Below are 14,875 nucleotides of genomic sequence, written 5' to 3' on the forward strand. Positions count from 1 at the left end.
ATAAATCTCACTTGTTCATACTTTCTTTTGGTGGCTTATTTTATATCATATCATATATCTTGTTTATAAGTTTTCAAGATGGTGTAGATACTTGACATAAATATCTTGGTTCATGATAGCTTGCTGTTTTGATAAGATCGTACAAGTGAATATTGTGATTTCTACAAACACTTGTGAGAATAAGTTTGGTTGAAAGCAAGAAGCATATTAGTCATTCTATTGCGCAAATTTCAATGAAAGAATGTATCCAATTAAATGATTGATTAGTTGGTAATTTACTGATTTTATTTTTGTAAATAAGATCATAACCAAGATTTCACTAGCTTGATTTATTTGTTTCAATTGTAGGCAATTTTGATTTTCTAATCATTTAGTAACTCAGTTTGGATAAGATCATAAATCAATGCACACTTTAAAAGTTATTCAGATTTACAACATAGAGATTCAAATATTACCTCTGAACTCTTAAGCACAGAATCTGGGCTTCTGATCACTGAAGGATTGAGTAAGTGTTCAGACTCTATCTTTTTCATAATTGCTAATTTCTCCTGTGCTAACCTTGAATTCTCCTTCCGAAGCTCAATCACCTCATTTTCCACCTTTTCAAACATTCCCAGCTTCTTCTCCACCTCCAAAGCAACCTCAAGATCCTTCTTCTCCTTCTCTCTTAGCTCAGTGATCCTTCCATGAAGTACTTCTATCTTCTCCTTGGCCTGCTCACCAACAGATTTCAACTTACTCTCTAAAACTGCCATATTATTTCTCTGGATCTCAAGTTCAGAAGCAACTCTTGAATAATCTAAAGCCTCAGCTCTAAGTTTCTCGTTCTCAACCTTCAAAGATTCAATCTTAAGAGACAGAAGCTTTGTCTCTGTGGCACTTATCTTCAGTCTGTTCTGTAGTTCTCCCATCGATACCTCCTGTTCTTTTAATCCATTATACTCAAGAAGCTTAATTTCTAAACAAGCCTCCCTCTCCTGAAGGGACTGAACAAATCTCCTTAGATTTCTAATCTCTTCCTCCATGACTGCCGAATCGTTGATCTCAAAATCATCAGTCAAAGGAGCAGCTGGGATGGTTTCCAGCACTGTTTCCGGCTCCTTTCGAACAAGCTCATCTAACTCTGGCAGAAGAAGCCCGGGGAACTCTTCTTCCTCCTCTAAACTCTCAGAGATAATAAACTGGTCGCCCTCCACAGTCACAGGAGCAGGAGGCGTCATCTTTGCCAAAGCTTCCTCCTTGTTGAAATCAATAGTCATAATACATTGAAATCTAATAAACGAAACCTTTTTTTTATTGAAATTAAAAATAATTCTTACAGTTTGATGTATTGGGAGTTCTTCATCGAGAACAGCAGCAGATGAACCGGGCTCCGGCTCCAAATCTGAAATCCGAATTGAAACGAACCAGAAAATATCAGTAACTGAATATCCATGAAATCAAATAAATAATACAGAAGGGAGAGAGAAGACCTGAAAGATGGAGAGGAGGAAGAGGAGGAGGAGGCGGAGAAGAGAGGGCCCGGCGGCGGTGGCGAGCGGCAAAGAAGCCGGCGAGTGATAAGAGCAGGGTGAAGCCAGCTTTCAAGATAAAAGGATTCAACTCCCTTCTCCCACTGGCCATCGACTTCTCCTCCGCATCTCCTCACCCACAACCTCCAAATACTCCGTCTTTCACTCTCGTTCTCACTCAATCAAACTATCTATGAAGATAAAGAAAGCAAGAGGTAGTAGAAAGGAACATGAAGTTTCAGTCTTTTTTCTCTCCTTCCTCCCCTGTTAACTCCATCAAGAGAACGCACATGAAGGAGAAGAGTTCATCGGAAGTAAAAAGCCTGCCGGACGTGTAGACGATAGATGCGAAGATGGAACAGGGAACAGAGCACCGAATAAAGAGAAGGAAAGAGCCGTAGACTTGGAATTGGATGGTTTCTTTGTTTCTAATTGAGCTATCGATATAAAAAGGAGGCCCGTGGGCTCATTTACTCCGCATTCAAGTCTCTGCCCATCTGCATTGGCTATTTCTTCCTCTTTCTCCTCCTGTAGCTAACTTCCAGTGGGTTGGTGCCACGTGGACAGCTTAGAACGTAGAGTTTTGTTTTCTGGTTCTGTTTTGGGGTGGGAGAAGGAAGATGACGTCCCCTCCTTTCCAAATAACAGGACTACATGCAATTAACAGAATTTATGATCATATAATTCATTTTATTTTATTTACATGATTAATATCATTTTAAAAAATAACTTAATAAATTCATATATTTTTATGTTCATGACCAGCTCGTTTAGGATTTAATTAAAAAATTACAGTTTTTATTATATTATTGAGATATATGTATTTTTATTATAAATTTAAATTCAATCAAACTAATTAACATTTCCAGTAAAATATAAAAGAAAATTTTAGTGGTATTAATTATTTTTTAATTATTTTGGTTCTGGTTTTGGCAATCTCATCCTTTTTTTTTTTCTAATTTTTTCTTTTAATTATTATGATACTTATAGAGAATGAGAATCCATCAATATAGAAAAACCTTATAGTCTGAAACTTCATGAGTGTTTGCATGAAATTGCTCTTATAAGAATTTTATCATAAATAATACTTAAAATAACAAGTGATTTTATTAGATCTATTTGATATAAGTGATTTAAAATTAAAATAGGTTTTCAACTGAAATTAATTATGGAATTAATTAATTTTAGTTAAATTATTTCTTTAATGATTTATTTCTAATTTTTTAATTTCAAAAAATCATGCTTATCTTATATCTTGTTTCTTGCTTAATATATATAATTGGGTTTGTTCTCTATTTAACTACTTAACCACCAAGGCAAAACGGGTAAAAAGAAAAGGAGGGAGTTATGCGTGTGTTTTTGTGGTTCGAGTGTGAGAGAGAGGGTTTCTTCCGAGAGAGCTAGGGCTTGGGTCGGTGTTTGGCTTCTTGTGCGAGAGAGAGGAAGAGAGATGTTGAAATCCTTGAATTTTTATGTGTGTGAAGAGAGGTGTTGAATGTCTATGTGCGTTCTTCTCTAGCTTGTTCTTTTCTCAGGAAAGACAATCATAAGAGATTGTCTGTTCGCAGCGTGTTTTTTATTACGCAAGTTTCTCTATATGCTGGATGTGCAGGTATATCTCTCCTATTTAGATTAAGAAGATTGTTGTATTGTTGTAGTTGTTGTCAATTTGGGTTAATTGTTCATGTTCTCTTTTTTTTTCTGCAATTCTCCTTCTTTAGGATATATTATCTTGTTATTTTTCTTGTTAAAAATCTATTTAGATCCTAATGGTGGAGTAGATATTTACTATCATAGAAATTTATGCTTCCAATTTCGCCAGGGCTTCTATTGTTATTGTTTTGGAAAGCTAGAAGAGTTATTTTAGATATACAATGTCTTGTATCTCTCTTTCTTCATATACTTAAATAAAAGGATGATGAACAAGGTTGCCTCGTTTATGTAGACTCATAAGAACTAGTACCACATAAATTTTTTGTGTTCTTATTTTTTAATTTTCTTTGTATATGTTATATGAAATTTGTTCTTTCATGTTCATGAAAAATAAGTAAACATTTGCTAACAGTTTTGCTTTAGATTTTTTAATTTTATAAGAGTGTGATTTGAAATTATTCTTAAAACTACGATCGAGGTATTTATACATATTAGGTTGGGTGGTTGATTCATCTCTTCCAAGCACAATAGTTTGGTATCAGAGCATTTTATTTTAAAGATTATTTGTAGAATGCATGTTAAAAATTTTGATATACAGAAATTCGATGGAAAGAATAATTAAATTTGTCAAATATAAAATTTGAAGCAATATTAATTCAATAAGGGGTGAAAAGACTTTGTAACTTGTGTTAATGTTTGATTAAGAAAAGGCTAATATACATAAAAGGCCTTTAGTTTAATCATCTTGTGCTTAGCAGATTAGATTTGAGAAATGTATCTCATCTAAAAATTGTACCTGAATTATGGAGAAAACTGAAATAATTTTATAATAAAAAAACTTGTCTTAATAGGATTTATTTCAAAGAAAAATTTATGGCTATAAAATGGATGAGGCAAAACCCATTTACAATAATTTAAATGAATTCAATAAGCTCATCCTAGATCTTTAAAACCTTGATTTTAAGATAGATGAAGAAGATAATGATATTATTTTTTAAAATTATTTGCAAAAATATTTAAAGAATTTCAAGGAAACCTTGAAATATGAGAGAGAAACTATAAAAATATATGAAGTCCACAATGCTCTTTCCTCTAAGATTTTGGACATGGTGAAAAAAAATCATTATAGAGAAAGATTACATGATTGGGATAGATCATAGAGAAGAAGGAACAGTTTCAAGAACTGAAAGTATAAAAGTAGAAGAAAGCCAGCTTCTAAGAAAGGCTATAAAAAGTGTCAAGTGTTGGCAGTGCAATAAAAATGCCACATTAGAAAATTTTGTCCTAAAAAAGTTTCAAATGATAAATCTCAATCTCAAGGGAATGCAAGAATTGTTGGAGAAAATTGTGATTGTGTTGATGTTCCTAATGTTAGTAATTATAAGAATTCTAGGGAATGAATTCTTGATTCAAGGTGCACTTATCTTATGAGTCCTATAAGTGAGTGGTTCTCTAATTATCAAAGTCTAAATGGGGGAAGGTCATACTTGGAAATAACGAAGCTTGTGATGTTGGTGGTATTGGATTTATTGTAATCAAGATGCATGATGGTTAGGTTAGAATTCTTAAAGATGTGAGATAGGTTCTAGATTTAAAGATAAATTTTCTCTCTCTTGGGATATTAGAAGACTTTGGTTCTATTTTAAGATCTAAGAGAGACTTGCTAAGAATTTAAAAAAGAACACTTATGATTATGGAAGGTTTAAGATAGAATGGGTTTTATATGTTATAGGGTGCTACTATGGTAAGTGAAACTCATATGTTAGCTAAATTGTGGCATCATATATTATGACAGTTAAGTGACATAGGTTTGATTAAATTACAAAAATAGGGTTTGTATGGCAGTGGTTTAATAGAAATGATTATTTTCTATTAGTCTTATAAGATTGTTAAATCGCATAGGCTTAGATTCAAATTGTTAGTATATAGAGAAGAGAGAGCATTTGAATTATATTAACTTATATTTGTGAGCCCATCTAGATTATCTGCACATGTTGGAAATCAATATTTCTTGTCTCTTATTGATGATTATTCAAAAAAGGTTTAGATTTTCTTATTAAAATTAAAAGATAATTTTTTTTTTCAAAATTTCTAAAATGGAAATCATTGGTTGAGAATCAAAATTAGATTAGAAAACTCAAAATTTTAAGAACTAATAATGGGTTAGAATTTAGCAATAAAAATTTTAGCAAGTTTTGTTATGATTCTAGCTTTGTTAGACATAATATTGTTAGTTATACTCATCAGCAAAATGGTCTAGCTAAGAGAATGATATAACTCTGTTGGATGAGGTTAGATGATTGCTTTACAGTTATGCTTTGTTTAAATTATTTTGGGGTGAAACTCTTTCTACTACATATTATTTAGCAAACAAAACACCTTCTAGTGTTATTGATTTTATAACTCCTTAGGAATTATGGACTGAAAAATAACTTGGTTTGACACATTTAAGAATTTTTATTGTATTTCCTACTTTCATCAAAAGAAAGGAAATTTAGAACTTAGATCAGTTAAATGTGAGTTTCTAGGTTATCCTTCAGGTGTCAAAGATTATAGATTGTGATATCTGAGCTTTCCCAGTGTTAAGATTATGGTTAATAGAGATATTATTATCAATAAGAAGAGATTATATATTTCTGAGTCAGAAAATAAAAATAAATTAGTTTTTTCAATTGAAAATATAGATTCCATTAAGGACTATTATGAGTTTGAGATGGAACCACTTACATACACTTATAATTCTGAAAATCCATAACAATCTATTGTTCCAAAATCAAAAGGAGAAAACACAAATAAAAATAGCAGTGATTATTCACATCTATGTGATAGGGAAAGAAGGAAAATTAATAAAGAGAATTAAAGGTTGTCTCATGCAAATGGGTCTATAAAATCAAAGAAGAAAATAATGAGAATGAACCAAATAGATACAGGGCTAGATTGGTTGTTATGGGATACACTCAAAAGAAAAGTATTAACTATACTAAGATTTTTTTTTCCTTTTGTTGCTATGCATACACAATTTAGATGTTGATATGGTTAGTGGCTTTCTTCGATTGGGAATTATAATAGCTAAAGCAACTTTCTTGCATGGTGAATTAGAAGAGGCTATATTGATGGCTCAACTATAGAGTTTTGTTTAAAAGGATAAGGAAAATAAAGTTTGTCTTCTAAAATAATTTCTTTATGGATTAAAGCAATCTCCAAGGCAATGGTACAAACAGTCTGATATAGTCACGAAGAATATATATTTCCAAAGAAGTAATTATGATAGATGTTTTATTTTAATACTTTGCCGGATGGAAATCTGATTTATTTATTGATCTTTGTGGATGATATATTGTTGGATTATAAGAATAGTTTAGAAATTCAAAAGCTTAAACATATTCTTAAATCTGAATTTGATATGAAGGACATAGGTGAAGCTAAAAAAATTCTCTGAATGAAAATTTTAAGAGATTGCAAAAATTTCAGTTGTGTTTATCTTAGAAAAGTTCTTAAAAGATTTTCAATGAAAAATTCTAAAGCAATTAAATTGCCTCTTGGGAGTCACTTTAAACTATGTAACTCAGATACCAATTCAGATTAACAAAAAGAATAGATGCAGAAAATTCCTTATTTTAGTGTCATTGGGCCTCTTATGTATGATATTGTTTGTTATAGGCCAAATATTTTTTTATCTATAAGTGTTATAAGCATATTTATCTTTAATTTAGGATTAGATGATAGAAAAGTAGTTAAATGGTTTATGAGGTATATTCAAGGAACTCTGGATATGATTATTTATTTCAAATCAGGTTCTGATATGGTTAATATTACAAAATATATTGACTTAAATTTTTTAGATTTAGAAGATTTAAATAGAAGGATATAAACTACAAGTTACGTGTTTGCATTTTATGCTGGTCCAATCAGTTGAAAATCTCATTTGCAATCAATTATAATATTATCTTCAACAGAAGCATAATATATTACAACGATTGAGGCTATGAAAGAATCAGTCTGGGTTCAGGGTTTGTTTAATAAGCATTGTATTTTTCATAATGTTATTACAATTTTTACAGATAGTTAGAGTACATTACATTTGTGTAAAAATCTAATTTTTTTATTAAAGGATAAAGTAAGTGGATATGTGTTGACATTTTATTCATAATTTGATAAATTTAGATGTAGTACTGTAATAGCTCAAACTCTTGACTATCAAGATATTGTCTACTTTGGCCTAAAGGTTTCACGATTTTATCATGTTGGTATAACTTCCCAAAAGGTCACCTATACCAAAATTTTTTCGGGATGAGCATGCTTAATTGCAGAGTTTTTCAATGAAATTCTAACCTCGATATTTAAGAGTTTAGCTTATTATAGTTAAGGGATTTTATAATCTCCCCCACTTAAGTAATTGACGTCTCATCAGTATCTTTATCCCATAATTATTCACTAGGCATATACGGTTCTAGATGCCCCTACAACTCCAAATGGTTACTTCTGCCACGTAGCATTGTTTCTCATACAAGGTTTAAGGGGTGGCTCCCATGGCGTAACACTTTTCCTTGTGTGACACTTAGTTTCCATCTTCTGACTAGTGTTACTCTTTTATAGTACTTTTAACAACTAATTCTCATAACTATCGAGGCATTGTTCTCTTTGTCTTAACTTTTAACAACTAATTCTCATAACTATCGAGACATTGTTCTCTTTGTCTTAAAGGCCTCATGCTTTTGTCTTGTGGTATCACATGATTTCTTCAGGATGAACAAGCTTAACTATGGAGTATCTAAATGAAATTCTAATCATTACACCAAAAGGTGCCTCAATGTTTAAGGGTTTATTTTATTTTACTTAACGAGTTTCACAAGTAAAGATTACTAAATTCTCAACAGATGACAATCCTGTAAACATGACTACAGATGTAGTTGCTCAACAAATGTAGACATTGTCTAAGTTTATCAAACATGTGTAAGTGAAGTATAAACTTTTTGGTTCTTAAAGTTTGGACAATCTCATTATATTTTGTTCTTTTATTTCAATTTTTTTTTAAATTAAGACGGAGAATTGATATAAGTGATTTAAAACTAAAATAGATTTTAACGTAAATTAATTATTCATTTATCTTTTTTAAGTAATTCTTTAATGATTTATTTCTATTTTCTTTATTCACAAAATTTGGCTTATCTTATATCTTGTTTCTTGCTTAATATATATAATTGGATTTGTTCCCTATTTAGCTACTTATCCACTAAGGTAAAGCAGTTGAAATAGGAAAGGAAGGGAGTTGTGTGTGTGTGCTTGCAGTTCAGGTGTAAGAGCAAGGGTTTCCTCCGAGAGAGCTAGGGCTTGGGTTAGTGTTCGACTTCTTGTACGAGAGAGAAAGAGTGGAAGAGAGGTGTTGAAATCCTTGGATTAATGTGTGTATGAAGAAGGTGAATCCTTCTTATGGTATTCTCTAGTTTATTCTTTTATCATGAAAGACAATCATAAGGGATTGTCGGTTGGAAGCGCAGTTTTGTGCCGTAAGAACTTGCTCTTTCGTAAGCTTAGTTATATGTTGGATGTGTAGGTATATCTTTACTGTTTAAATTAGGAAGATTGTTAAGTTGTTGTAGCTGCTCTCAGTTTGGGTTGTTCTTGTTCTTTAATTTTCCAATTTTTGCATATATCTTTCTTTTTTGATATATTAGCCTGTTGTTTTTCTTGTTAAAGATCTATTTAGATCTTAATGGTGGAGTAGTTATTTCATATTACAGAAATTTGTCTTCAACTTTATTAGAGCTATTGTTGTTATTATTTTGGAAAGCTATTAAAGCAATTTTCTGGATATACAAAGTCTTGTATCTTATTTTCTTCACATATTTGAATAAAAGTATGATGAACGAGATTGTCCAGTGAATGTAGAGTTCATAAGAACTTGAACCACGTACAATCTTTATGTTTTGGTTTTTCATTTTCCTCACAAATGCTATATGAAATTTGTTCTTTCATGTTTATGAAAATCAATAAACATTTGCTTACTATTTTACTTCGGATTTTTTTAATTTTGTAAGAATATGATTTACAATTAATATTAAACTACGATCGAGATGTTTGTGCATATATGATTGGGTGTGCATATCGGATTGGGTGGTTGATTCATCTCTTTCGCGCACAACACTATTTAGATAAAATTTTGAACTCCCCAATCAGACAATTTAGCGGCTTCTATGCGAAAAGATACTATGTTTGGATAAAAAAATGGTGGCCATTTTCTAGATTTTTGATGTCCTTATCTTAGTCGACCTATGTGCTTAATTCTTTATTCTTGCACTACAATGATCATTTGAAGGATTGTCTATCTATTGATATTTAGGACGTACCCCAAAAGACTATCATTCATAATGTTCGTGCTCACACTATGGTGGCCAAATAAGATTATTGAGAGAATATGTGCCTACACATCTATTAGATTTAGGCTGTGATGCAACCATGAAAATTGACAACATGTAAATATTTAAAAAAAAATAATATACAAGGATGAACAAAAAAAGAGATATATAATGTTCTTCCTACAAAGATAGCTAAAGAATATTCAAACAAGTTATAGCCAAGAACAACTTTATTGTAATAACTTATCTTCCAAAATATAAAGTTTGAATAAATAGAAATCATCTAGATGATTTTAGCATGGAAACCGTTGGAGTTTTATACACCAAGCCTACATATAATACAACTCACAAAAATGAAAAAAAAAATCCCATCAAATAAGATTGCTTTAATCATATCAAAATTTATTAAAAAAAAAAGTTTGTGCTAAAAGTCTGAGTTTTCCAAAAAAAATAAAAAATCTCTTTATTATAATTCTCACAAGATTTTTGTTTCGTTTAGAACAATTTTCTTATTGCTTTTTAAAACAAGGTTTTACTATAATTTTTTTTTGAATGGGGGTATCTACCTGCTGCAATCCCCGTAGAGGAGGTGCTTGATTGACGGAGTAACTAATCCCTCGACGGGCCTAGTGGCAATCAGCCCCACAAGTGCCAAACCACGCACTTATTTCTCCCCACTTAAGAATGCAAAATTTTTAATTTAAAAAATTTTGTACTAAAAAATAGCTTAAAAAAATGATAAGAAAACAGTAGTTAACCTCAATAACGCAATTATTATAGGGCATTTAATATTTCTTGGAGTTATTTTTTAAATATACTTATTTTGATGACTCTCTTATGTGATCATCTTGACTTTATTTTTTTATATATTTAAGATAATGCCCTGACTACTGCTTAAAAGAAATTACTTTCATTTAATGCAAACAGCGTCGTAGGAGTAGATGCGATGGGCAGTGCAAGGCCATGAATTATCGCGTGGTATATTTGGCTGCCTCGTGCATCTGTGAACTGTTATCATTAATTTCTGTCCTGCAATTTAATGGTGAAGATTTTTCTTCTCTGGCTGGTTGGTTAGTTAGAACATTAAAAGCTTTAGGCATCTCAACACTTGGTTTGACAAAATATTTAATAGTCGCTGGCTTATATGGCTATTAAAAGGCCAAAGTTGAGGCGAAAATAGGGCTGGAAGTATAAAGGTGAGGTGGACGAGAGAAATTATTATGCCATCATCGAATGTCGTTTAAAGACGAATCAGCATGCTATGTGCCGCTCTGTACCGGATGACGTGGCATATCTTGATTCGCCTCCGAACGATCTGGTGACCGCATGTAAAAATATCTTTGCCAATAGTGGGCTGATAGCTACGAAAAGCTGATTTTATATGTCTAATAATACACTTATAGGAAGAATTAAATTTGAAAAATTATTTAGTAAATGCTTATTAAATTTAATCATGAATAAATATAATTTGAACTAATTTGAATTATATTTTTGTTCCAATTTAATTTGAACATTTGTTTAAATCTGATTTGAATATGATTCAAATAAAATTTGAACTAAATTTGAAGATTCTTCACATTCATCGGTTATTCCCAAATGATCCCGTTACATGTTGCATGTCCTGAGAAGCTGTCCACACAATTAAACCTGCCATTATCTTTCCCAACAAACTCTTATTATAAAATCCTCTCTGTTCACACATTATCAGTGCCTTTGAAACCTCAGCTGAACTCTCATTACAAAATCAACTTCTCCTTACGTATTGTCAACCTCATCAGTGAGGCCCCAACGAGCTTCTACTTTTAAAGCCTCTCTCTTAAGACGCTATTAGTCACATTGAAAATTGCTCCCATCAAGCTCCCATTGTGAACATTCAAACCATGGTTGAATGTTGACTCAAGCTTTACATTTGAATAATGATTGAACCAATGTTCAATTAATGTTCAAATTGAAGCTAACTGAAGCAAATTTCAAATAATTTAAGAGTCCCTTGCACAATTCACAAAGATGAGATTATCCCTCATTAGAATTAAGATTGTTACATGCTAGAAATTTTTAGTCGGTAAAGTGTGTTTTACATCTCAGCATTATGCAAAAATTTAGCAAGATTTTTTAGGTGGAAACCCCCAAAAAGGGAAAAAATCATGGGGCTTGACCTACTTGAAAAATCCACTATCTAGTAGGTGATATAAGAATCCATGGTTAACTCTTAATAGTATTTTGGAGATTGTGACAATTTCTTATGCTGACCTTAGTGGCAATGGTGGTTATTGGTGGCAATAGCGAGTAGAGATTATTGGCGGCAATGGCTGAAAAATACAAGAGAACTCTCTCTAGTTTTCTACATTATTCATCTCCCCCTTATGTGAAAAACGGGGCTCTATTTATAGGCATTTTTGGATGGGCATTTTAGTAATTTGAACATGAATTCAAAATATTCTCATTGTACGACCCATATTGATCCCTTGATCACAAAATGTTTCTTCAGCATCTAAGAGCCCTAATGATGTCATAATCGAGTCATCTTGTTCTCGTTGGATTCATCCTATCGAGCCATTTGATTTGACTATAAACATGTCTAATTTATAGATCATTTGGTCATCCAATTAATGTTTGAAATTTTTTATCATACTTCAAGTGTTTTAGTTTGTCTCTTAGGAGACATCCGGTAAAATTGGAATGATACAGAGAAGATTAGCATGGTCCCTGCGCAAGGATGACACGCACAAATCGAGAAATGGTCCAAATTTTTCCCACGTAGTGGGATAAAGGCTTGATGTTGTTGTTGTTTTTGTTGTTCAAGTGTTTTAGTTGGGCTCGTTTTGGCTCGGATTGGACTACCTTTGGTCGAATTGGGTTCAACTCGTCGAGGCGTTCAGTTTGAAGATTGAACTTATTGAAATTGGAGTTTATGTGATTTTGAATTTAATTTTTGAAGTTTCCAATTCCAATTTTGCCTTGAGATTTGTTTCAAATTGTATATGTTTGTTTAGATATACCACATGCCCTCTATTTTTGACCGTCGAAGCTTATTACGTCCAAAAGTTTATTTTAAATCTAAAAAAAAAAATCAAACATTTTTTATAATTTTTTTTAATTATTTTTTCAATGATAAGTTCTTTTTTTAAGAAAAAAATGTTTGCTTTTGCTTTTTTTTGTTATTTTTTATAGTTTTTTAAAAATTATTTTTTTGGTTTTTAATTTCTTATGAAGGATATTTTTTAAAGAAAGATTCTTTTAGAAGATTTTTTTAATTATTTTTTTATTTAAGAAAGAAATTTTTTTTGAAAGTCACTTTGTTATGAAATATATTTTTAAAGGTAGTTTTTTTCCTGATTTTTTTTACTTTTTATTTGAAGACATGCAATTCTCTTCCTTATAGTCACATATCTTTCTTCAATAAAGTGATGTAATTCTCTTCCTTTATGTCATGTGACTCTTTTCCGTAAAGTCACATAACTCTCTTCCTTAGAGTCACATAACTCTCATATATAAAGTTATGTAACTCTCTTTCTTTCCCTTCAAGTATAAATAGCCCTTTATGTGAGTAAGGGTAATTTGCACCATTTCTTTTCTCCAATCTTCTTTTGCCTTCTTTTCTTCTTCACATCTTCTCATACGAGAGGCATTCAGTTATCTTAAATAGGTTGTATCTTCTTTCAAGCTCAAGTTCCCCTCTCTATAGAGAACAAGTTGTTTTTGTCGCCAACTTCTTTCTCATCTCTACTTCCTCTCACACGGGAGACATTCCAATATCTTAAATAGGTGATATCCCCTTTTAGGCTCCATTGCTCCTCTCTGTAGAGAATAAGTTTCTCTTACTCCCCTTTTCTTTCTCTTCTTTAGTTCTTCTCAAACGAGAGACATTCTATTATCTTGAAGAGGTGGTATCCCCTTTCAAACTCTAACGCCCCTCTAGGTAGAGAATAAGTTGCTCTAGTCCCCCTTTCCTTTTTCTTCTCCATTTCTTCTTACACAAAGGGCATTCCACTATCTTAAAGAGGTGATATCCCCTTTCAAGCTCTATTGCCCATCTTTGAAAAGAACAAGTTGATTATTCCTCTTTTTTCTTTAGTTTCTCCACTATTTCTCACATGAGAGACATTCCACTATCTTAAAGAGGTGGTATCTCTTTTCAAGCTTCAGTGCCCCTCTCTATAGAGAACAAGTTGTTCTTTTCATTTTTTCTTTATTTTCTCCACTTCTTCTCATGTGAGAGTCATTCCTTTATCTTGAATTGGTGGTATTTTATTTCAAGCTCCAGTGCACCTTTCTATAGATAATGAGCTACTCTTCATGCAAAATTATGAGTGATACCCAATATTTTTTTATGGCAGCACTTTGGTCTTTATCTTGAAAGAGAGTTGATTGACTCAATCTTGAGAGATTTTATATCCTATTCTAGAGCTCCAAGTTTTCTCCCAATTGGGATGTCGTCATTGCAAAAGTTATTGCTATGTTGGATGTAGAAATGAGAATGATGAAAGTACTTCAATTCATGGAGTTTTATCTTTAAATCCTTCCATTAATTTTGTATATGGCTTTGAGATATTTATATGAGCTTGATTTATGTTGGCTTTCAATTTATTTAAAGTAATTAATGCTTTATCTTTATGTAAGAATAATTCTGATTTGTGAACTTGCCCCCAAAGAAAATCAAGTCCTTCATGCATCTTTAGTATATTTTTTTGAGATATTACTCTCCAAATAGAGCTACTAAAAGTGAGAAATTTATTCCTTATGCAACTTTTAGCCTTCTTATATTTTTGAAAAATAAAAAAATGTATGTCTTCTAAGGCTTTTAGCCTTCTAAAATTTTTATGTACTTGTACATTTTAAGACTTTTAGTCTTTCAAGATTTTTTGTTTACCTATACCATATGAGGTTTTTGCTTTCTGAGATTTTTGAATAATCCTGTACCTTATGAGGCTTACACCTTCTAAGATTTTAAGTGTACATATACCTTTTTTTGGTGTTTTTCATTTGAGGTTTCACGTATATGTATTTCTTCAGAGGTTTTTGCCTTCAAATATTTATGGATAATCTTGAACTTTTTGAGTCATTTAGTTTTTGAGATTTTTTTAATATATATATATATATATATATATATATATTTATGAGATTTTTATATGCATGTACCTTTTGAGACTTAATCTTTCAAGATTTTTTGTTTACTTATATATTCTGAGGTTTATGCCTTCTAAGAAAATAAAAACTACTCGATCTCTCAAATCACATCATCCTTCTCAAGGGAAATGGCCTTCTGCAGCTCACTTTCTATTTCATCAGCATCAAAATTTGTAGGGAAATCATTAGAAGCTTGACTGTGTGTTAAGCCTTCAACTTCCACTTCAG

The 14,875-nt window shown here is 31.5% G+C and overlaps 1 protein-coding gene and 1 non-coding gene across 2 annotated transcripts; one reads left to right on the plus strand and one right to left on the minus strand.

Annotated features, from left to right (window-relative positions):
- Positions 1 to 342: 342 nt before the first annotated feature.
- On the minus strand, positions 343 to 1,960 carry LOC110114277 (protein CHUP1, chloroplastic-like). The gene is made up of 3 exons (XM_020847102.2): positions 1,473 to 1,960; positions 1,320 to 1,384; positions 343 to 1,238 (listed from the first exon to the last, which is right to left on the minus strand). The coding sequence occupies exons 1-3, from the start codon at positions 1,621 to 1,623 to the stop codon at positions 420 to 422; spliced, it is 1,035 nt and encodes a 344-aa protein (XP_020702761.1). The 5' UTR covers positions 1,624 to 1,960; the 3' UTR covers positions 343 to 419.
- A 10,209-nt stretch (positions 1,961 to 12,169) lies between these two features.
- Positions 12,170 to 12,272, plus strand: LOC114580633. Its single transcript, XR_003702126.1, has one exon. It is a non-coding gene; the product is annotated as a U6 spliceosomal RNA (small nuclear RNA).
- Positions 12,273 to 14,875: the final 2,603 nt, after the last annotated feature.

The sequence above is a fragment of the Dendrobium catenatum genome, unplaced genomic scaffold (assembly GCF_001605985.2).
Source record: "Dendrobium catenatum unplaced genomic scaffold, ASM160598v2 fragScaff_scaffold_1143, whole genome shotgun sequence".
Taxonomy (NCBI): Eukaryota; Viridiplantae; Streptophyta; class Magnoliopsida; order Asparagales; family Orchidaceae; genus Dendrobium; species Dendrobium catenatum.